Consider the following 22393-nt stretch of genomic DNA (forward strand, 5'->3'; position numbering starts at 1 on the left):
TTTATTGTATTTATCGGGGAGCACACTTTTGTACTGCGGTGCTTTAGCCCTTCATTGTGCAGCGTCAACCAGTAAAGAATTAGGCTGAGGGTGATTGAATAGAAAATCCAACCCTTTTGCCGGCACAAAGTATTTCCTATCGGCCTTTTTACTCGTAGGAGTAGCCGATGTTGACATCTGCCATATCTCATCCACCATTTCCATGATAACTTCGTCAATTGGTAAGGTGATCCACGGAGGTCACTGTCCTAGGATGTGGGACTGTTGACCAGCCACTTATGGAGGAGGCAGTGGTGCAGGGTGAGCACTGGCAGCTGGTTACTTCCGGCAGCAGGCAGTGTTCCACCCCTGCTCCTAACCCTCCCACTGTGTTGTTACATAACCGTTACTCTTTACTTTCAGCAGGAGACAAGGAGTCACCCCCCACAGTGGAGGAGACCAGGCCTTGCACCACCAAGGTTGAGCAGTCTCCTGCCACCACTGCGAGGAGGAAACGTAGAGTAGTGGTGGTTGGAGACTCTCTTCTGAGGGGAACGGAGGCACCCATCTGTCGCCCTGACAGCTCATCTCGAGAGGTATGCTGTCTGCCAGGGGCCCGTATCCGAGATGTTACGGAGGCATTGTCGAGGATTATCCGGCCCTCTGACTACTACCCCATGCTACTCATCCACGTGGGCACAAATGATACTGCCAGGTGTGACACTGAGCGGATCAAGTGTGACTACAGGGCTTTGGGAGTACGGGTGAGGGAGTTTGGAGCGCAGGTGGTATTCTCTTCTATCCTTCCTGTCAAAGGTAGGGGCCCGGGCAGAGAGAGGTGCATCCTGGAGGTGAATGCCTGGCTGCGACGATGGTGTCGCCAGGAGGGATTCGGCTTCCTTGATCACGGGGTGCTCTTCCAGGAAGGACTGCTTGGCGGAGATGGAGTTCACCTTTCCAGGAGCGGGAAGGCCTTGTTTGGACACAGACTGGCTAACCTTGTGAGGAGGGCTTTAAACTAGGTTTGTCGGGGGCAGGTGAGCAAAGCCCACAGGTAAGTGCTGAATGTGCGGGACTGGGAGATGGGTTGGAAATGGGGGGGACTACGGCCTATAATGGCAAGGAGAAAGGAGGGTCAGGGCACAACAGGGAGGCAAGATCCAATCAGTATCTTAGATGCCTATATACAAATGCGAGAAGTATGGGTAATAAGCAGGAAGAACTGGAATTGCTAACCAATAAATACAACTATGATATCATTGGTATTACAGAAACCTGGTGGGATGGGACGCATGATTGGAATATTGGTATGGAAGGGTACGGCTTGCTCAGGAAGGACAGACAGGGAAAAAAGGGAGGAGGGGTTGCCTTGTATATTAAAAATGTACACACTTGGACTGAAGTGGAGATGAACGTAGGAGATAGCTGTGTAGAGAGTCTCTGGGTTAAGCTAAAAGGGGTAAAAAACGAGGGTGATATCATGCTAGGAGTCTACTACAGGCCACCTAGCCAGGTGGAAGAGGTGGATGAGGCCTTTTTTAAACAATTAACAAAACTATCCAAAGCCCAAGATTTGGTGGTGATGGGGGACTTCAACTATCCAGACATATGTTGGGAAACTAACACAGCGAGGCACAGGCTATCCAATAAGTTTCTGGACTGCATTGGAGACAACTTTCTGTTTCAGAAGGTTGAAAAAGCTACCAGAGGAGAAGCTGTTCTGGATTTGGTTTTAACAAATAGGGAGGAACTAGTTGAGAACTTGAAAGTGGAAGACAGTATAGGGGACAGTGATCACGAAATAATAGAGTTCATGATCTTAAGGAAAGGTAGAAGGGAGACCACCACAATTGAGGTTATGGATTTCAGGAAGGCAGATTTTGATAAGCTCAGAGAACTTGTAGGTAAGGTCCCATGGGAAGCAAGACTGAAGGGAAAAACAACTGAGGAGAGTTGGAAGTATTTCAAAGGGACGTTGTTAAGGGCCCAAAAGCAAACAATTCCGCTGTGTAGGAAAGATAGAAAATATGGCAAAAGACCAGCTTGGCTTAACAAGGAGATCTTGCATGATCTCAAAATAAAAAAGGAGTCATATAAAAAATGGAAACTAGGACAACTAACAAAGGATGAATATAGGCAAGCAACACGGGAATGCAGGGGCAAGATTAGAAAGGCAAAGGCACAAAATGAGATCAAACTAGCTACAGGCATAAAAGGGAAACAAGAAGACCTTTTATAAATACATTAAAAGCAAGAGGAAGACCAAGGACAGGGTAGGCCCACTGCTTAGCGAGGAGGGAGAAGCAGTAACAGGGAACTTGGAAATGGCGGAGATGCTCAATGACTTCTTTGTTTCGGTCTTCACCGAGAAGTCTGGAGGTGTGCCTAACGTAGTGAATACAAGCAGAGAGAGGGTAAGTTTAGAAGATAGGATACACAAAGAACAAGTTAAAAATCACTTAGGAAAGTTAGATGTCAGCAAGTCACCAGGTCCTGATGAAATGCATCCCAGGATACTCAAGGAGCTGATAGAGGAGGTATCTGAGCCTTTAGCTATGATCTTTGAAAAATCATGGCAGACAGGGGAGATTCCAGAAGACTGGAAAAGGGCAAATATTGTGCCCATCTATAAAAAGGGGAATAAGAACAACCCAGGAAATTATAGACCGGTCAGTTTAACGTCTGTCCCAGGGAAGATAATGGAGCAGGTAATTAAGGAAATCGTATGCAAACACTTGGAAAGTAATAAAGTGATAGGGAATAGCCAGCATGGGTTTGTGAAGAACAAGTCATGCCAAACTAATCTGATAGCTTTCTTTGAAAAGATAACGAGCCTTGTGGATAAGGGAGAAGCGGTGGATGTCATATACCTAGACTTTAGTAAGGCATTTGATACGGTCTCGCATGATATTCTTATTGATAAACTAGGCAAATATAACTTAGATAGGACCACGATAAGGTGGGTGCATAATTGGCTGGATAACCGTAGTCAGAGAGTTGTTGTTAACGGTTCTAAATCCTGCTGGAAAGGGATAACAAGTGGAGTTCCTCAAGGGTCTGTTTTGGGACCCGTACTATTCAATATCTTCATCAATGATGTAGATATTGGGATAGAGAGTACTCTTATTAAGTTTGCAGATGATACCAAACTGGGTGGGGTTGCAACTTCTTTGGAGGATAGGGACATAATTCAAAATGACCTTAGCAAGTTAGAGAAATGGTCAGAGGTAAACAGGATGAGGTTTAATAAGGAGAAATGCAGAGTGCTCCACTTAGGAAGGAACAATCAGTTCCATACATACAAGATGGGAAGCGACTGTCTAGGAAGGAGCATGGCGGAAAGGGATCTAGGGGTCATAGTGGACCACAAGTTGAATATGAGTCAACAGTGTGATGCTGTTGCAAAAAAAGCAAATATGATTCTAGGTTGTATCAACAGGTGTGTTGTAAGCAAAACTCGTGAAGTCATTCTGCCGCTCTATTCTGCACTAGTTAGGCCTCAGCTGGAGTACTGTGTCCAGTTCTGGGCGCCACATTTCAAGAAAGATGTGGAGAAATTGGAAAGGGTACAGAGAAGAGCGACAAGAATGATTAAAGGTTTAGAGAACATGACCTATGAAGCCAGGCTTCATGAACTGGGCTTGTTTAGTTTGGAAAAAAGAAGATTAAGGGGGGACATGATAGCGGTTTTCAAATATCTAAAAGGGTGTCACAAGGAGGAAGGAGAAAATTTGTTCCTCTTGGTTTCTGACGACAGGACAAGGAGTAATGGGCTTAAAGTGCAGCAGGGGAGGTTTAGATTGGACATTAGGAAAAAATTCCTAACTGTCAGGGTGGTCAAATATTGGAATAAATTGCCAAGGGAGGTGGTGGAATCTCCCTCTCTGGAGATATTTAAGAACAGGTTAGATAGACATCTGTCAGGGATGGTGTAGACGGAGCTTGATCCTGCCTTGAGGGCGGGGGGCTGGACTCGATGACCTCTCGAGGTCCCTTTCAGTCCTATTATTCTATGATTCTATGATTCTATGATTCTATGCTGCTGCGGACGGAGATTCTTTAAGAGGCGGTGCTTTTTAACCGGAACATCTGCCAATTGTATTTCCTGCGTCCCTGCTACTCATTTAAACAGGTCTTGGAATTGTTTTAGGTCATCCGGTGGAGATAATTCACCTGGGCATATTGCCTCATCTGGTGATGAAGATGAGCAGTCCGCCAGAGAAGTTTCTGGCTTGGGGTCCTCTGCTTCAGACAGCTGCCCCTCTTCTAGCTCGGACTGGTCTTGTTGGATAGTTGGACTTATCGATGGAAGAGGTGAGTTTAACTGTTGCGGCTGTTAAGGTAAGTATTGCGCAGTTGGTGATCAGCAGTTGCAGGAAGATCCCCTATGCGATGACAATACATGTTCACGGTGGGGACAATTGTCGTACGAGCTATAGTAGTGCCCATAGTAGCGCTCAGAACGTGACGAGGAAGAATGACGTGATGAGCATGCACTACTGTGTTGAATGTAATAGACACGTCGTGGAGAGCATCTAGAGGACCCGTACCTAGATGACCGGACCTGTACCTAGATGACCGTCTGGGTAAGCGAGATCGTGAGCGGGACTGGCACGCTTCTAAATATACCGTGTCTCTGTAATTGTGCCGTCTGTATGTGACGTGGACCAGAGAGACACTATAGTCACGATACCGTGTACGCCTTGGTGGCGATGGAGATGGACCTGGCGAGAAAACTGGGGAGGCAGACCTCTCCCTTACATGAGTTTTTGAAAGTGCTTTCCTAGGCACTGAGGCACTGTCAGTTTCCATGGCAACTGGAGAGCTCTGCACCGAGTGAAAACAGAGCAATGCCTGGGAGATCAGCTGCAGCTGCTCTGCTGTCGGTGCCGGCAGAATGCCTGGTGCTAGCGTTGCTAAAACTGCTGATGGTGCCATGTCAAGGACCTGCACCCGAGTCCGGTGCCGCCAAAGATAGTGGTCCTGAAGCTGGTGCCGTCACAAGCGGTGCCGCTGGAGCCCGCACCGCTGAAGCCAGTGCCACTGAAACCGGCGTTGGCTGGCTTGTCAGTTGCAGTGTTAGCGCTGTACTGCAAGCCGGGGAAGCTGAAGCCGGTGCCGACTCGCTTGTCAGTTGCAGAGCCGGAGCCGATGCCGGCAACGAAGCAGCCCGAGCCCTCGGCATTTGCGATTCCCTGTCTCTGGGGCTAGTAGAGTGTCAGGACACCGCGGGGGTCACTTTGGAGGCTGCCGAAGCCCTGGAGGCTGCCGGGGGGAGGGAGCGTGTCGGGGACGGCTTCGCCCTCTTTGAAGTCGCCGGTCCCGAAGAAGCCGCTCCCCTTTTACAAACGGAGGTTTTTGCAGTAGCTGAAGAGGGCATCGGGTCAGGCTGCAGTGCCTTGCCAAAGGACATCATTCGGACCTTTATCTCCCGCTCTCTGCGGGCCCTGGATGTGACCTTGCAACAGTGAATGCACTTTTGATGGACGTATGATTCGCCCAGGCACCTTATGCAAGCGTCATGGCCATCAGCTGCCGGCATAGCTTCCCAGCAAACTGAGCATTTTTTAAAACCGGGAGACCCCAGCATTGCTAGGAGCCGGTAAGGGTGGCTGGATGCCAACCATGCTTGATCTCTGTCTTTCACTCTTTGTCAGTTTCAGTTTTTTAGCGCTTAGCCGTAGCGTTTGAAGAAATTGATTTGAAGAGAAAAAAAATTTTTTTTTTAACCGAAGATCAATAGAAACTGTAGAACAGGAACACGACTAACACTAACTTTAACTATTTACAGTGAAAAAAAACTAAGATCGTTACTGAGAGAAGAGATATGAGAACACAGGGAGCTCCGACTGTGACCTGAGGTGGTTGAGAGGAACTGACGGTTGCCAGCCTGCGCGCGGCTGATCAAAGGCGCGAATGGCGCTTTGAAGGAGCCGCGCATGCGCGGGCTGGCAGAGCACGGCTATGAGAATTCTCCGAGCCGCGGCGCCAGGATGGGACCCAACACCTAGAGTGGAGTACCCACGGAGCCTCTCTAACAACAATCGTTACTTCACAGGGTGAGTAACTTATTTTTCCCGGTGCGCACTTTCACTTTCAGAACAGCTGTTCTGAAAGTGAAAGTGCGTTCCGGGAAGCATTAGTTCGAACCAAACCCCTTGGTTCGAACTAACGTTACTCCTCAAAAAATGAGTATGCCATTTGACAGACACCAGAAGAAGTGGACTAAAGGAGTCATGAGGGATGCAATGGGGGCAAGTAATCCAAAGGCACAGGAGGCACTTATTAGTCAGCAGACAACACCCAGAGAGAGCCTACAGAGATCGTTACACAGTGAAGAGACAAAGAACAACCTAGCAGCCAACCCCATGGGGAGGAAGGGGACCCCCCCCTCACCAACACACACAGAAAGATAGCTTACAAGACTCTGTCACAAATGACAGAGACACAGAGATGTTACCAGTTGAGGACACCAATCTATCTCAAAGACTATGTAATCAGCTGAGTCTGCGGTAAAAATGAGACTCTACGTAGGCTACATGCACACCACCTCTGGATAGCAGGGATCTAGGCACCAATTATTTGTTTTTAATGTTTCTATTAAAATATTTGTAAAATAAGAAAGATGCCTGACAATTGGTAGAACCAGAGTCAAAAGGCCCACATTCCCTGGAGGAGCTATTACTGGGGGAACGCAAGGGGAACGGGGAATGTGGGGAGTTAGGCTGGAAGCAACTCTCATGACAAAGAAGTAATCAGGGTTTAACAAAGTTCCAGTTGTTCGACTTAACCTGCATTCAGCTTCCCTCTTTGCTAATGAAACATATCTGGGCTGTGCTCAAACACTTTGCCTTCTCCAGAAAAAGAACACCTCAGCTGCTAAATAGCATAACCCCTTCAACTTCTTGTACAACCACATCACCTTTATGCAGATGATGCCCTCTAACACTACTTTCACTCACCCATGGTAAGGACTGGCAGCAGTAGGACAAGCAGAGCAACAGCCCCAGCTTGCTGCGCTCCTCTGGGCATGTTGCTCAGGGGAGGGATGGGACCAGCCCACACTCAATCACAGGTAGGGGAGCAATGTGGCTGGGGAAGCAAAGCAAGCTAGAGCCACATTGCTTCACTTGACCCACCCCTGCCGGTGAGTGTGTGTGTGGAGCAGCTCCTGCTGCCAGCTCTAGTCCCCTGGCCGCATCACTTAGGAAAGGTAAAGAGGTGGGATGGAGCAAAGCAAAGGTGGGGGAGAAGGCAGAGCGGGAGGCACAGAACAGAGGAATGAAGCAGGGGCAGAGAGGAGCTGGGCTTGAGGTGGAGGGGGGGTGTCCTGGCCCTTCCCTGGGCTGGGGGAGGGGGTGTCACATGACTGGTGGCACCTCTTGCCCTCCTTCACCAATAGCCTCTGTACTTATCCTTCATCAAACCACCTAATTTTTGACAAGCCCCATGGCAAGAAGATTCCTCTTGTGACACAACATACACAGCATTGGGCTGAAATGAGACATACTGATTTCCCAATGTACACATGCATCTCTTTCCTTTGATCACATACATGGGGGTCGCGGAGAAGGGATCACCCTCACAGACTGGTTTCTTCCAAGCTTCTACACCATTCAATGCAGCTGGAGTGCAGGCAGTTAATTCCTAATGTCTAAGGGGGGCAGAGTAAAGGTTACATAGGCCTATAATTTAATACTTCATTCACTGGTTTTCAGAAGTTTAAATTTTGCTTGATGAACTTTCTGAAAGATTATGCTAGATCATTGGCAGGGCTATCGACAGAACTGCTGGGCCCTGGGCAAGGGGTGTGTGTGTGGGGGGGAGGGAGGGATGTTTTCTGAGTCCTCAGAAGGGGCGGGGCCTCATGCAGAAGTAGTAGGGTTAGGGCCAGCCTCCCACAGTTAGTCTTTCAGTGCTGCCTGGCCCGTGCCACTGAGGCTCCAGCAGCGATTTAAAGGGCCAGGAGCTCTAGTCGCTGCCACTCCTGTTATAGCGGCAGTGGCCAGAAGTCCTGGGTCCTTCTAAATCACTGAGCCCCAGAGCAGCTGTCCTCTTTGCCCCCTGTTGGTGGCCCTGATTGCTGGACATCTTTAACTCCGCCTTAAAGTTTTAATTGTTTTTATCAGCCTCTTGTAACTTGAACAATTCACTATCTTTTCTTTCCTTTTTTATCCCCCTTTCCTTCCTCCTCTCCCCCCCTTTTCTTATTTATTCTTGGATCTGTACTTTCTATTCTCCAGTCATCTGAAGAAGTGGGTTGCACCCATGAAAACTCATGATACCATCTACATGTTTTGTTAGACTTTAAGGTGCTACTAGACTATTCGTTGTTTTTTAAGTTTTTTAAATTTTTTGTCAGTTAATTAGCATTATTATCCAAACGTGCATTTATTTACATATGTTCAATTCCTGAAAATAAGCTGTGACCAGAAAGGATTTTGAAAACCAGGTATCACAAATCAGGATTGCACTGAAAATAAAGCTGACATTTCTGTTACTGTGCCTTTTTAATCTCTATGTATATTTCACTACCTATATCATTTTTATTGTACACTCAGACCTCAGTCCAGTAAACATGTCTCATATTTATATGAAGTAATTGCATAATTATATATAATGTATGTTACATTTATCCACATTTGCACTCAAATACTTGAACTACATTGTTTGAATCCCTTTCTCCTGCACAATATCACCTAATCAGATTTACTGTACCACAGCTACAAAGAACTTGCTGACTTCTAAATCAGCAATTTGAATGGTTGCAGGTAGTATAATAAATAAATAAATAATAATTAATAAATGTATTAAACCAGTGGTCCCCAACCATTTGGGGTTGCCGGGCGCCAGGGGGCGTGGCCGTTCGCCCACCGGGCGCCCGGGGGGGGCGGCCCCCCCCCATAGCCGCATTCCGGGGGCCGGCGCTCTCTCCCCATCCCCTCCCCCAAGTGCCGCACACCCGGGGCCGGCGCTCTCTCCTCAAGCGCCGCGCGCCCGGCGCTCTCTTCCTCCCTCCCTCCCCCAAGCGCCGCGCGCCCCGGCCGGCGCTAGCGCTCTCTCCCCAAGCGCCGCGCGCCCGGGGCCGGCGCTAGCGCTTCCTCCCTCCCGCCCCCAAGCGCCGCGTGCCCGGGGCCGGCGCTAGCGCTCTTCCCCCCCCCCCATGCGCCGCGGGGGGTGAATCCGCGGCGCCCCCGGGGCCGGCGCTCACCGTGCGCCACGTGCCCGGGGCCGGCTCCGGCACCGCGCGGGCACCGTGTTGGGGACCACGGTATTAAACACTCCACAACTGATGTTGTTATTTAACAGGAACAGGTTAGGAAAGAGAGGAGGAAAAATATGGAGCACTTTACAGTACTGTTTATTTCAAGGCATAAGAAAATCTGCATCCCAACAGCCTTTTTTTTCCCTCTGAGACAAGAATAAGCATTTTTTTAAAAGATGTAATTGTAAAATATGTCCTCTTAATATAAAACATATTTTAAAAAGAATTACCTGGATTTCTGGATTAAACTCGCCAAAACAAAACATTTTAGCTCTTAGTACCAGATCTGAGTGTTTTTCCTCTTCACTGATGCAGGCAGCTTTAAGGATTTCTTTATGTCCTACAATAACACTTATTTTTTCATGTCTGTGGGGGGAAAAGAAATATAGATCTTACTTGTTTATTCTGTGGATTTATTTTGTTGTGCATTAACCATCACTCAACAGTTTAATTTTTTTTAAGAGAGCTGCTACCATTTTACAAACTGGCTTTTCTAGGCAAAGGAAGAATTCAGAGCTCCAAAAACTAGAGAAAAAAATCAGTTTACCCTTGGATGGTGAAAGAAAATGCTAAGTATCTTTTATTATATGACTTTACAGTTTGAAAATATGCATAGTCCTGAGGCACCTAAGCCCTGGTTGACACTAGGGAGTTATTTCAAAATAACAAGCAAAGCGTCCATATTACAAGCCCATTATTTTGAAATAACGGGCTGATTGTTTTGGAATAATAACTCCTGCTTTCCATGAGGAATAATGCTTATTTCAAAATCATTATTTCAGAAGTTATTATTTCAAAATCATTTCCTAAAGTAGGCATGCCCTTAAAGACTAACAAAAGTGTATATAGTATCATGAGCTTTCTTGGGCAAAACCCCCTTCCTCAGATGAGCTTGAGTGGGAAAAAAAAAGGACCCAAAATTTAAATTAAATTTAAATTTGGAGAGTCTCCCTTTTTTCTCCATTTGAGCTCATCTGAAGAAGTAGGTTTTGCCCACGAAAGCTCATGATACTACATATATTTTTGTAAATTTCTAAGGTGCCACAGGACTACTCATTTTTAAAGTTATAGACTAACATGACAATCCCTCTGAAACAGTTTGAAAATATTCTATGTAACAAGAACAAATTTAGACATTATTTATGACAGTGAGTATCAGCAGCCATCAATTGATACGATTGCAACCAGTCGGACACAGCACCTCCCCTTCCTCTTTACTGGACCAGTAAAGTTGACCAGACATATTCCTCTGCTTTTCCCTTCTTCCTTGACCTTGGCTTTCTTAGTTATAATTTGTTAAGCTTTTTATCATGCCTTTGGTATGTTATCTGTAGTACAATGCAAGATATTGTAGTTTCTTGTACCCAAGACCATGAGGCCTCATTTTGCTTAGAAATCATATTGCTTATGAGTATTTATGCAAACTGTGGAATGTGTGTGTGGTGTGAATAAGAAATATCCAACTAAGGATACTGATTGGATCTGTGACCTTTTAAGGAAGACAAAGACCCTACAAGCAGATAAATTAACTGAGAAGCGGCCAGGAACTTTCTCTTCTCCTTTTAGAAGAGATGTAACAGCATTGTGAAACCTGGGACTGAATCAAAGGCGGTAACCCTCCTGCAGATCCAATGGACTCCAGGGATAGCCATGAGGCTCCTGGTCGGTCTCCGGGAAGCTGATGCCTGGCTAGCTCAAGCTACCTGTGAAATTGGAAGTTTTCTATGCCACGTCTGCAGCCTATCTTCAACTGCCAGTATGAATGTGATGTATGTGTGTGAGTATCATCTTACCCTTAAGAGTCTGTATTAATAAACAAGCTTTAGTGCTGCTCCAGCTCACCCTTTGTCTGAGTTATTTCCTTGGCTGGTCCAGGGACCGGCAACAACTATAAGAGCACTACAGAAATTAGGCAATTAAAAAAATTGAAATTAATTTAAAAATAAAACACGAATAAGCTGTACATTTGTGAAAGGATATTAACAAGGCTCAAGTGTGCCATTTGACAGAAAGCCATAAAGCATCTCTGAAGTAATATCTGCAGGTCAGAGTGTGTCTTTCCTCCCACTTCACCTTGCTATGAGTTGGAACACAATAGCTTTTTAACAGCACTCAGAAATACTGCTCAACCTTGTGGGGCAGGAAGTGAAGAAGAATGTCTTATTCAGCTGAAAATGGGAACGTAAGTACATTAAATTATCCATGTTTAAATTTAGCAAGAATGCCATAATCACTACATTGCCTAAGGGGGATCCTGATTGCAAAATGGGGGCACAGCCCTGATTCCTCCTGCTCTCCTTTTAGGTTGAGATGTATCCCCAGAGACACTTGAATGTGTGTGGCAGGAAAAAAAGCACCTCCTTGTTCCCTTCTGTAAGAATATAGTCCCCTCATTAGATCCGAGCAAACTATAATTTTAAAGTGAGTTGGGATATTAGTATGTACAATAGGCCCAAAGCATGAGTCCAGAAAGAAAGAGATCCTGAAAAAGACTTGTCGTGTTAAACTTGAAGAGAAACATCAAAATATCTGTGTTGTTTTATTTAAGGTTCTGTGCTGAAGTAAGAGAAATAAAACACGGTTAATTGGGTATCAAATTCAAAAATAATTGCCTACATAAGAAACTGTTTCATTTGCCCTTGGCTAAACTCTGAGAATTGACAATGACATCACTTGTTTGTTAAGGGGTATAAAAAAGTAAAATTTGAAGGATTCCTTGCTAATACTTGCCTGACCATGTTGGAGCTGAGAAATGTGTGTCTAAGAACCCATGGGGTCAGCCCAATTATAAGTATCTTGATCAAACACTGGTAAGTGTTCTGATAGCACTTGGATGTAGTAAACTGCTTACTGTTTAGGCTTTTTAGGCATGTTCAGAACAGTTGTATAAATACCATTCTGCCTTTGTATTTCATAAAGGAATTTACGGTCAAATGAGCAATATCCTGGTAATACCCTCCATAAATAATCCCAACACCTTCTCTTCCACTCTACCACATTAGTGCCATGGACTATATAGTCCTTAGTAATTACAAATGGGACATACATATCATGGAGCATATTTTTCTCCTCAGTCTACCTATCAGCAACCCCAAAATGCTAGCATGTGTAGTGAAACTGCTATTTTCTGTTATATTATATATATATATGCCTTTTTCAGAAATTGCACTCCTTCAAAATACTTTATGAACCACACTTACAGCATGACTATATTGAAAATGTCTCTATATTGCTGTTCAGGGAATAGGTCAGGTAATCAAAATATCCAGTGGTGAAGAGGTACCAAATGACTTCTGAACAACTTATTGCTTTCTCTAATTCAGTAACTTACAGTTTTGCCCTTATAATTTTTGCCATGTGTTCAATTTCATCCAAAGTTTCATCTAAGTCTTGGTTATTCTGGATCAATACAAGATTTTGTTCCTCTAGCTCTGTGAACATATGTAGTAACTGTTTTGGATCTGTGAAATATATTTCTGGTACCTATGACAGAGAAAAGAAAGATACACTGCATCCACTGGAAGATAAGCTACACATTTTAGGTAACTTCAGTCTTACTGAAAAGATGTCTTTTTAAAATTTAAAACAACAGAAAAATGGTAATGGCATGAAAGGGGAAACCTGAAGGAGCAGATTAAGAAAGATCTATGGCTGATTTGAGCTGTTATTATAGTGATGCAAAGCAGCTGGAGCAGAGCTGAGAACATGGCCAATGGGTTCAATACGTGCAATCAAGCACACACTATTTGGCCCAGAATTTCTGCAGCTTTTGTATAAGAAAAATAAAGTCATTAAAGTAAAAAAATCCACCCCAGCAAACCCTCATTTTCCAGAAGACACATGTTCAATATAGATGTATAGTTTTATTACCATATCCATGTCCAAATCTTTCAAGGCATCTTCATGCATTGCACAGTCACTCTCGTTTCCCCACCTGATATAAAAAGGAGAGGAAAAAAGATTAAGCCAGTTCCTCATTCTAAGACTAAAATCAGAATCCTATAGGAACTTTTCAGCGGGTGGAAAGGGAACTCCCATCATTGCAATAGATGTTTTCAGCTCTCTGAAGACTTACACCAGTGGTCTCCAACCTTTTTAAGCAGAAGATCACTTTTCCAATTTAAGTCAAGCCAGGATCTACCTCAAACCCAAATACCCTTGCCCCACCTCTTCTCCAAGACCCTGCTTCACCCTATCACCAAGACCCCACCCTCCTCACTCTGTGAAGATGGGGTACAGGGGTGGGGCACAGAGTGGCATCAATGCCCCCCTACCTCTGTCTCCCTCACTCTGCAGAAGCAGGAGGCTCCCAGGGGGTGGCTATGGCCACAAGCAGCAGGGAAGTGGAGGGGAGGGGCAGGTGAAGTGCAGGCACTTGATAGCCTCCCAGTCAAACCAGTCAGGATCACCTGTCAGGAGCTTCAAGATCTATCAGTAAATTCCAATCTACTGGTTGGTGACCACTGACTTACACATTAGTCTTCTCCACATATGAAAAATAGTATTTTTTTTTTTTTGGTCCACAAGAAAGCATGCAAAGGAGAGAAGGGAGGAACTGAAGCTTTTAACTAACAGGATTAAATTGGATTTTACCCTGTAAGGAAACTATTTCAATGCACTGGCCTGTACTACAGAGTATTCAGGAGTCTATCATACCTTCAAGAATAGTTTCTGCCCTTTTCAATAATAGCTGCTGTGTAAGCAATCATTTTGAGCTCAATAGCTCGCACACTGCCTTGGATACATCTATTTTTTAAAATTGTGACAGCCCTTCAGCAGGCTCCAGCACATAATCAAGAGTAGAAACATGGCATAATGGATTGGCAAAACAGAGATGCTTGTCTGCAAAGAACAACATTAACTAAAAGAAGATGAAAAGGATGGTTAATTGTAAGATACTGAATTACAGTTCTCAATTCCCTCCTACACCACTCTTCTTTGTTTGTCCTCTTGTCTTTCCACTCAACCGCTTGGTGAACTCTTGTGGGAGCCCCAAAGTCAAGCCTAACAGAGAACCTTCAGATACAAGAGTGTTACTTTAGCTGTCCCATCACAGGCACTTTCACCTGATACTCATCTGGTTCCAGATATTCACAGATAAAAGTTTTATTCAGTCATCATACTGCTCCTGGTGTTAATTATCACGTCACAACAAACTCTTGGGCCTTCATCCACAAATCACAAAGTTGTTGGTTTATAGTTGCTCTCCCAATGGATTGTTAAATCTTTCTATCTACCAGATGTTAATGGCTTTGGCCATTTGTATCTCTACCAAATCACTACCATTATGGAAGTGGAAGAATTATTGATAAACTCCCTCACTTTGGTATGTAGGTATCTGTTATAATGGCATTTCTTATTTTAATTTGCTCTCTTACTTGATATATTTCCTAATGGCACATTGGCAGATGGAGAAAGCAGATTTTGTCTGATACTGTACCTTGGTGATGTCTTTTTTTTATCAGTCAAGATGGATTTGCACTCACTTAACCTTTTCACTTCACTCAAGTCTGCTTCTGTTAGCTTTCTAGAAAGTCTGCGTTCATTTTCTTCAACACGTGAAGAGATAAAAAGGATAAATTTGCAAGTAAATTTATAGGGAAATTACAATATTATCCAATTATATGAACATGAACTTACACATTATGGGGTATATTCTTATCCCGATCCTTTGAATGTTTTCAGCAATGGTCTCCAGACATTAAGGACATGTATTTTACCACTTTGTCTAGAACTATCATACAGTTTCTTTCTATATATATTTTAGATAAATACAAGGAAATCTTGTTTTCATAATTTAAAAATGAAAGAGGAACCTACTCACCTTGGTGCAGTAATGACGGTTCTTCAAGATGTGTGTCCCTGTGGATGCTCCACTGTTGGTGTTGGATTTGTCCTGGAGCAGCATATTGGAAATTTGCCAGCAGTAGTCTGCCGGACTGTGCATGTGCGTTATGCACCTCGTGCTGTTCGTGCCATTTCTTTAGGCACACAGTCCACCTCCTGCCAGTTCCTACTGATCGCTGAGTGTCTGAAAAACACAAGAGCAGAAACTCCAAACCGGGGAGGAGGGTGGGTAGTGGAGCACCCACAGGGACACACATCTTGAGGGACCGTCGTTACTGCACCAAAGTGAATAACTTCCTCTTCTTCTTTGAGTAGCGTCCCCGTGGGTGCTCCACTGTTGGTGACTTAGTAGCAGTGGCCAGATAAGATGGAAGGTGGGATTTGGAGTTCCCGTTTCACCGCTGTGGATAGTACTGCGAAGGCAACTGCTGACTCACTAATGAAATTGTTAGGAATAGCATAATGCTTAGTGAATGTGTGATTAGAGGACCATGTAGCAGCTTGGCAAATGTCACATTAGGGGTCCCCCTTGAGGAAGGCCGTAAAAGCTGCCACCTGGTAGAGTGGGCTTTTGGTTTCTGGAAGAGGCTTGTTCTGTATTGAGTAGCATCGGACTATACATGAAACAATGAGTTTTGAGATGCTTTGTACAGAGACAGATTCGCCTTTGGAATGGTCAGCCACAGAAAGCAACAGCTGTGATTTGCAGAAAGGCCAAGTTCTATTGATGTAGAAGTGCGCTGCATACATCCAAGGTGTGGAGCATAGCATCCTGTCAGGAAGAGTGTGGTTTCGGGTAGAAACATGTTGGTGGGTGCAGTCCACCAGACCAAGGACTTTACCACTTTTGGTGGCAGAGTTACATGTCTGTGAATGTAGCATGTGCCGGGAGTATAAACAGAGGCCATCCAGTGCTGGAGGCACCGCAGGTGCAGCCATGTGTGAGCCACTACGTATGTGGTAGCCACCATATGCCCCATGAACTGAAGGCAGGTAAGTATGGGAACCATGGGGCTCATAAAAAGGATCTCTATAAGCTCCTGAATGGTTTGGAATCTGTGTGAGGGTAAGTAGGCCTGGGCAGTAGTTGAGTCCAGATGTGCTCCTATGAATTCTAGGAATTGTTGCGGCGTCATAGAAGATTTTTGGAAATTAATTATAAGACCCAGGGCTTCGAAGACTGCTCTCGTTGTATTGATGGATTGGAGCGTGTCTGCAAAGGAATAGACCTTGATCAAGCAATCGTTGAAATAGGGAAATATGATGATCCTGGCTCAATGCAGATATGCTGTGATGACTGCAAGTGTCTTCGAAAACACCCTGGGTGCCGAAGACAGGCTGAAAGGCAAGACTCAGTTCTGTATGCTGGATGAATTGTGACATGAAAGTAAGCATCCTGCAGGTCAAGGGATGCAAACCAGTCCCCACTGTCATGAGCTGGGATAATAGATGCTAAAGTCACTATCTTAAATTTCTGTTTGCGAAGATGTCAGTTGTGTTGACAGATGTCTAGAATAGGCCTCCATCCCCCCGAACTCTTCCAGGTGAGAAAATAATGGGAATAAAAGCCCTTGCCCCTGAACTTTTTGGGTACTCTCTCTACCACTCCAATGTTGAGGAAATGCAGAACTCTTGTTTCAAAAAGGTCTCGTGAGAGGGGTTCCTGAAGAGAGACAGGGAGGGAAGAGGGAGAAAGGTGAAGGGAATCAAGCAGCCAGATGTTACTAGCTCTAGAACTCAGCTATCGGTCATGATGGCAGCCCACTATCGCTGGTATGGTCTTAGACAGTGATGAAATATATAGGTATCTTTTCAGCGGTGACCAGTAAGTGGGATGGCTTGCAGACCCTCGACCAGCATGTCACATTTGCTGCCGGTTATTCTGCTGATTAGATACTCGGGTGTTTTGGGGGCACCACTTTTGTGGACTCTGTCTGGGATGGTGCTGAGGTGCAGAATATGGGAAGGATACGGGACATAGCGTCCGCGCTAGTAAGGAGGCATGTACATGCCTAGTGTTCTTAACATAGTCCTTGAATCTTTACTGGTATGGAGAACCTCATCAGTTTTTTCAGAAAAAGTTTTTGTCTGTGAAATGGGAGGTCTTCCACCTTGGACTGTAGTTCTTTAGGCACCCTTGCTGACTGAAGCCATGAGGCTCTGCACATCACCACTGATGTTGAGGTAGATCGTGCGGCTGTATCCGCAATATCCAATGAAATCTGGAGGGCCGTATGAGAAGATGAGTAGCCCTCCTGAACCACCGATTTCAGTATTTGCCATTTGTTATCTCGGAGGTGTTCCATGAGCGTAGTTAACTTGGCATAATTGTCAAAGTTATGGTTAGCTAAGAGGGCAGCGTAGCTGGCCATCCTAAACGTCAATGTAGCGAAGCCAATGAGTAAACCTTTCTGCAGAAGAGATCAAGCCTTTTGCTGTTCTTATCATTGACATTGTTTTTGTATTGTGGTGCCTTGGCCCTTTGTTGTGCTGCATTGACTACTGGGGAGCTAGGTTGAGGATGGGTGCAAAGAAAATCCATCCCTCTGGCAGGGACAAAATATTTCTTATCTGCCCTCTTGTTGGTCGCAGGGATGGAGGCTGGAGTTTCCCATATTTTGTCCGCTACCTCCAAAATGACCTCGTTGAGGGGTAAGGTGACCCTAGATTTTTGAGAGGGCTGTACATTTTTTAGCAAGCAGTGCTGTTTCTCCTGCAGCTCTGTGAGCTGAATCTCCTGGCTAGCAGCAACTCATTTGAAGAGGTCCTGAAACTGCCTGAGATCGTCGGCTGGTGATGAATCTCCCGGAATTACTGCTTTGTCGGGTGAAGATGAAGATGGATCCGTCAGAGAAACTCCCTGTGGTTGTTCATGGTCGGACAGTTGGCCTTCTTCAGGGTGGGAGTGCTGTGGCGGCTGGGATGTGATTTGTTCGGGAGTAGGAGGGTGCATGTTGGCTGGGGTAGGAGAAGAAACGTGGCATCGTCTAGACCAGGGGTCTCCAAACTACGGCCCGGGGGCCGGATGCGGCCCGCGAGGCCCTCTCATCCGGCCCGTGGAGACCTTTTTGGATTCAAAGGCAGAAGAAGTGAGATTGTTTCAAAACCCATTTGAAGCAGATGTGGCCAGTTGCCCAGATGAACTGCAGCTGGAATTCATTGAGTTGCAAGCAAATGACCTCCTTAGGGACAAGTTCAAAATAGGACTGGTGGGTTTTTACCAGTTTTTGCCCAAGGAAGACTTTCCTAATGTCAAAACTTTTGCATCAAGGTACCTTTCAATCTTTGGAACAACATACCTGTGTGAACAAACATTTTCAAGAATGAAATACGTGAAGAACAATTTGAGAACAAACTTGTCCGATGATAATCTCAGGTCACTGTTGATGTTAGGGACAACAAATCTAAAGCCAGAAATGTCTGCTATTTTGGCATCCAGGAAACAATTTCACCATTCACACTAATACAGGTGTTCATGTGTAGTGTATGAATGTGTTATTAAATAATAACTGAATAAAATAATATTAAATAAATAATTAAAAACAACATCCATGTTTTGATTGTTTTTTATTTGGACCTCAAGTGTGTAGTCGGCCCCCGAACTGCTGTTTGATAGTTAATGCGGCCCTCGGGCTGAAAAGTTTGGAGACCCCTGGTCTAGACTCTGATTGATGACAGCAAGGCGACCAATGCTGAGAATGGCGTGATGAGATAGAGTGATGTGCTGGGCAATGATGTTCGTAGCAGGTGTGGCTGTGGTGGCAGCCACAATAGTATCTTGAAGGCAAGGAGTGCACGGAGGACAAGGTGCTCCTACAATCATCGTGATAGTAGCATACACTGACAGTATTGGGGATTTGAGTGATCTAGACCTGGGTCTTACTGAAAAAGGAGGAGAGGGTGAAGTGCGGGTGAAGTGCATCAGTACTGATAATAAGGATGAGGTGAGAGAGAACGCTGTGCTGTCGAACTATAGTAAGCAGTGCGGTGCCGCGGAGCGTCAGCAGGTAAGGCTGATCGGCACCAGTGAGGGAGAAGGAGATACCGGAGAGAAGGTGATACGTTCTGGGCTGGGGAAGGGGGTAGTGACTCTGTATGTTTTATGCTGGGATTTAGCCAGAGCCGACGTTGGTACTGGTGGTGCCTTGGTTGAACATTGGGCAGCGGGAACTCTGAACGGTGCTGACTAGTGATGCCAGTGCCAACTGTGGTGCCGGTGCAGAGTGGACTGCCGGTGCTGACAGCGGTGCCCGTGCCAATGGTGGTGCTGACGATGACATGGGTGCTGTTGGCGCCATCAGTGCCGCCCCATAGATCAATGGCGATTTCTGTGCCAGGCTTGTTTCTGGTGCCGGCGTACTGCGGCGCGGCTTGGAAGCTTTGGTAGGTGGAAGCTGTGCCCGAAGTGCCTGGCTTGTCACCAATGCTTACACGACCCAGTGGCAGAGATCGTTCCAGGGAGGCCCTCCTCTTTGTTGAAGAGCGATGGCCTGACGATGCAGCCCGCTATGAATCGACTCTTATAGAGACCGAGAGGGGTGAAGAGGGCTCCGTCTGCGAGGGCTGGAGTGCTTTATCAAATAAAAGCATCTGGAGCCTCATCTCCCTGTCTCTTTCAGCTCGAGCTCTTAGCTTCGCGCAATGGGGGCACTTCTCGGGAATATGCCCTTCGCCCAGACACTGAATGCAATGGGAGCGACCATCTCAGGAGGGCATGGGCTCCCAGCAGGAGTCATATTTTTTAAACCCAGAGGATCCCAGCATGGTCGTCTCTGCTTTTTATCTTCCTGTTACTCTTCTCTCTCTTTCTTTTCTTCTTTTTCTTCTTTTTTTTCTAAATGTGAGGTGTGTCCGGCTCCAACGTCTTTTTTTTTTTTACAGTTAGGAACTATCGAACTACTGCTAAAACTAACTATCAACAACAAACAACTAACAAACAGCTAATTCTGTTCTGACAGGATCTGATGAGAGGGAGCTCACTCTGTCTGCGACGGAGGACGGTTAGGAGGAACTGGCAGGAGCCAGACCGCGTGCTGGCAAATCTCTGATTTGGAGCTCTGGGAGAAGCCCAACGCCAACAGTGGAGCACCATGGGGACACTATTCGAAGAAGAACTAATGTTATTTTAAGGCTTTTGAATAATAATGACTTCTTACCCACTTTATAACAGTAATTAGTGATACGTTTTCCTTGTGTTGGACTCAAGGCACCAAGAAATTGTTCCTTTGTACTGTGGTTCAGATTAGGGATGTAAAATCCTGTATAATTAGTTAACCAATTAAATAGGGGGGTGAGGTAGGGGGCTCGTTATACTTATTTTAAAGATGTCCACAGTGAGGAACAAAGTATTTAAGTGATTTGCCCATGACCACATGGCAAATATCCATAGATTTGTAGAGCTCTAACTATGTAAATATGGGTATCCACATCTATGCATGTGGATGCAGAGATCAGCAGCTCATTTTTACGGATGCAGTTACAAATTCTGTATCTAGAACCCTGGAAATATGCAGATATCCTCTTTATGTCCGCAGGTATCAGCATCCGTGGATGTTGCTGCAGATATCCACATCTCACTTTTGTGGCTACAGATACAGATACAAATTTTGTATCCACACTAGGGATGTTAAAAACTGTTTAATACAGTAACCGTGTAACTGCTAAAAAATCTTAGTTAAGCTTTATACGGCAGAGCCCTCAGCAAAGCCTCCTCCCTGGAAGTGGAGCCAGAAGCCCTTGCCCGCCTCCCCGGGACCCTGAGTTTAACCAATACCATTAACTGATAATCATCAGTTTATCAGTTAAACAGTTAATTGGCTAAACTCTAACATCCCTAATCCACACAGGGCTCTACCCATAGTGAATCAGTAGCAGAGCTATGTAACCTAGAGTTCAAAGTTTCTAAGGCCAGAAGAGACCATTAGCCCATCTAGCCCAGAGGTGGGCAATAATTTTTGCAGGGGGGCCACTTCATTAATTTTGGTGGTGATCGTGGGTTGGCTCCCTGCCCCCTGGAATAGGTGGAGCCTGAAGAGGTTAGTTCTCTCTAGTCAGAGCCTGGGGGCGGAGGAGTGCGTGAAGTCCTTTGCTGTTCAAAATGGCTGGTGGCTCCCTCTTGGTGCCACGCTCCCCTGGTGGGAGGAGGGAGCTGCCGACTGCTTTGAACAGCGAATGACTTCATGCACTCCCCTGCCCCCGGGTCTCAATTGACTGGGAGCAGAGGGAGCGGCAGGATGACCACGGGCTGGATCAAACGGCTTGGTGGGCCGGATCTGTCCCGCAGGATGTATCTTGCCCATCCCTGATCTAGCCTGACCTTCTGTATGTCACAGGTCATTGAATTACACTCATTTACCCCTGCATTGAGATCAATTACTTGTGTGGGACTAAACCCTATCTTACAAAAAGATGGCTTTATTCACCAGTTGGTTACTTTAGCCACTAGAGAGCATTATCAATGAACTCCTCCATTATAGTACTTTTAACTAACCAGTTCTAAATTTTCTTCATATTAACTTTGTTATACATTTTATAAAACATAAGACCCTTGAAAAACACATCAGAAAAGATATCTCATCCAAGGTTAATTTCATCATGAAACTTAAGCCGTGTCTGCATAACCTAAGGAAATGTTTTCATATTATTATTTTCCATGATGTTTTACATTATTCTTATTTTCTTTCCCAAGATATGGAAAGACACAAAACTAATTTTTCTGTTAACTTATGTCCGATGCCGAGAATGGCTACTCATGTGCCTAATTAACATTCAGCAGTAGTCCCATGTACATCGGATTACAGGCAGTCCCCGAGTTACGTCGGATCCGCAGTTACGAATGGGGCCCTTCCTCTCCCTGGTCTCCAGCAGACCAGGGAGAGGAAGCAAAGCGGCGGAACACGCGGGCAGTGGACAGCCCAGATGCGTCTGGGCTGTCAGCTGGCCGCGTGTTCCGCCGCTTTGCTCTGCTCTGCTCTGCAGACCAGGGGGACGGGGGAGCAGAGCAGAGCAAAGCCACGGAGCATGCGGCCAGCTGACAGCCCAGACGCGTCTGGGCTGTCAGCTGGCCGCGTGTTCCGCCGCTTTGCTCTGCTCTGCTCTGCTCCCCCTCCCCCTGGTCTGCAGACCAGGGGGAGGGGGAGGAGAGCAGAGCAAAGCCGCGGAGCCCGAGGGCAGCAGGACAGCCACGGCGCGTCTGGGCTGTCCCACTGCCCGCGTGTTCCGCCGCTTTGCTCCCCGTCCCCCTGGTCTGCAGACCAGGGGGACGGGGAGCAAAGCAGAGCAAAGCCACGGAGCCCGAGGGCA

General features: G+C 45.8%; 1 protein-coding gene across 2 annotated transcripts in view; it reads right to left on the reverse strand.

The window, feature by feature from the left end:
• Window positions 1-22393, reverse strand: part of CCDC38 (coiled-coil domain containing 38) — a 64768-nt gene that overhangs the window by 17982 nt on the left and 24393 nt on the right. For both annotated transcript variants that reach the window (XM_089780425.1, XM_089780423.1), the window contains 4 exons: window positions 14685-14793; window positions 13115-13178; window positions 12576-12727; window positions 9475-9610 (listed from right to left, as the gene is read on the reverse strand). In XM_089780425.1, the coding sequence (XP_089636551.1) occupies window positions 9475-9610; window positions 12576-12727; window positions 13115-13178; window positions 14685-14793 (461 nt within the window). The remainder of the gene's footprint in view (window positions 1-9474; window positions 9611-12575; window positions 12728-13114; window positions 13179-14684; window positions 14794-22393) is intronic.

This window comes from Pelodiscus sinensis, chromosome 1 (genome assembly GCF_052426305.1).
Source record: "Pelodiscus sinensis isolate ZL-2025 chromosome 1, ASM5242630v1, whole genome shotgun sequence".
Lineage (NCBI taxonomy): Eukaryota > Metazoa > Chordata > Testudines > Trionychidae > Pelodiscus > Pelodiscus sinensis.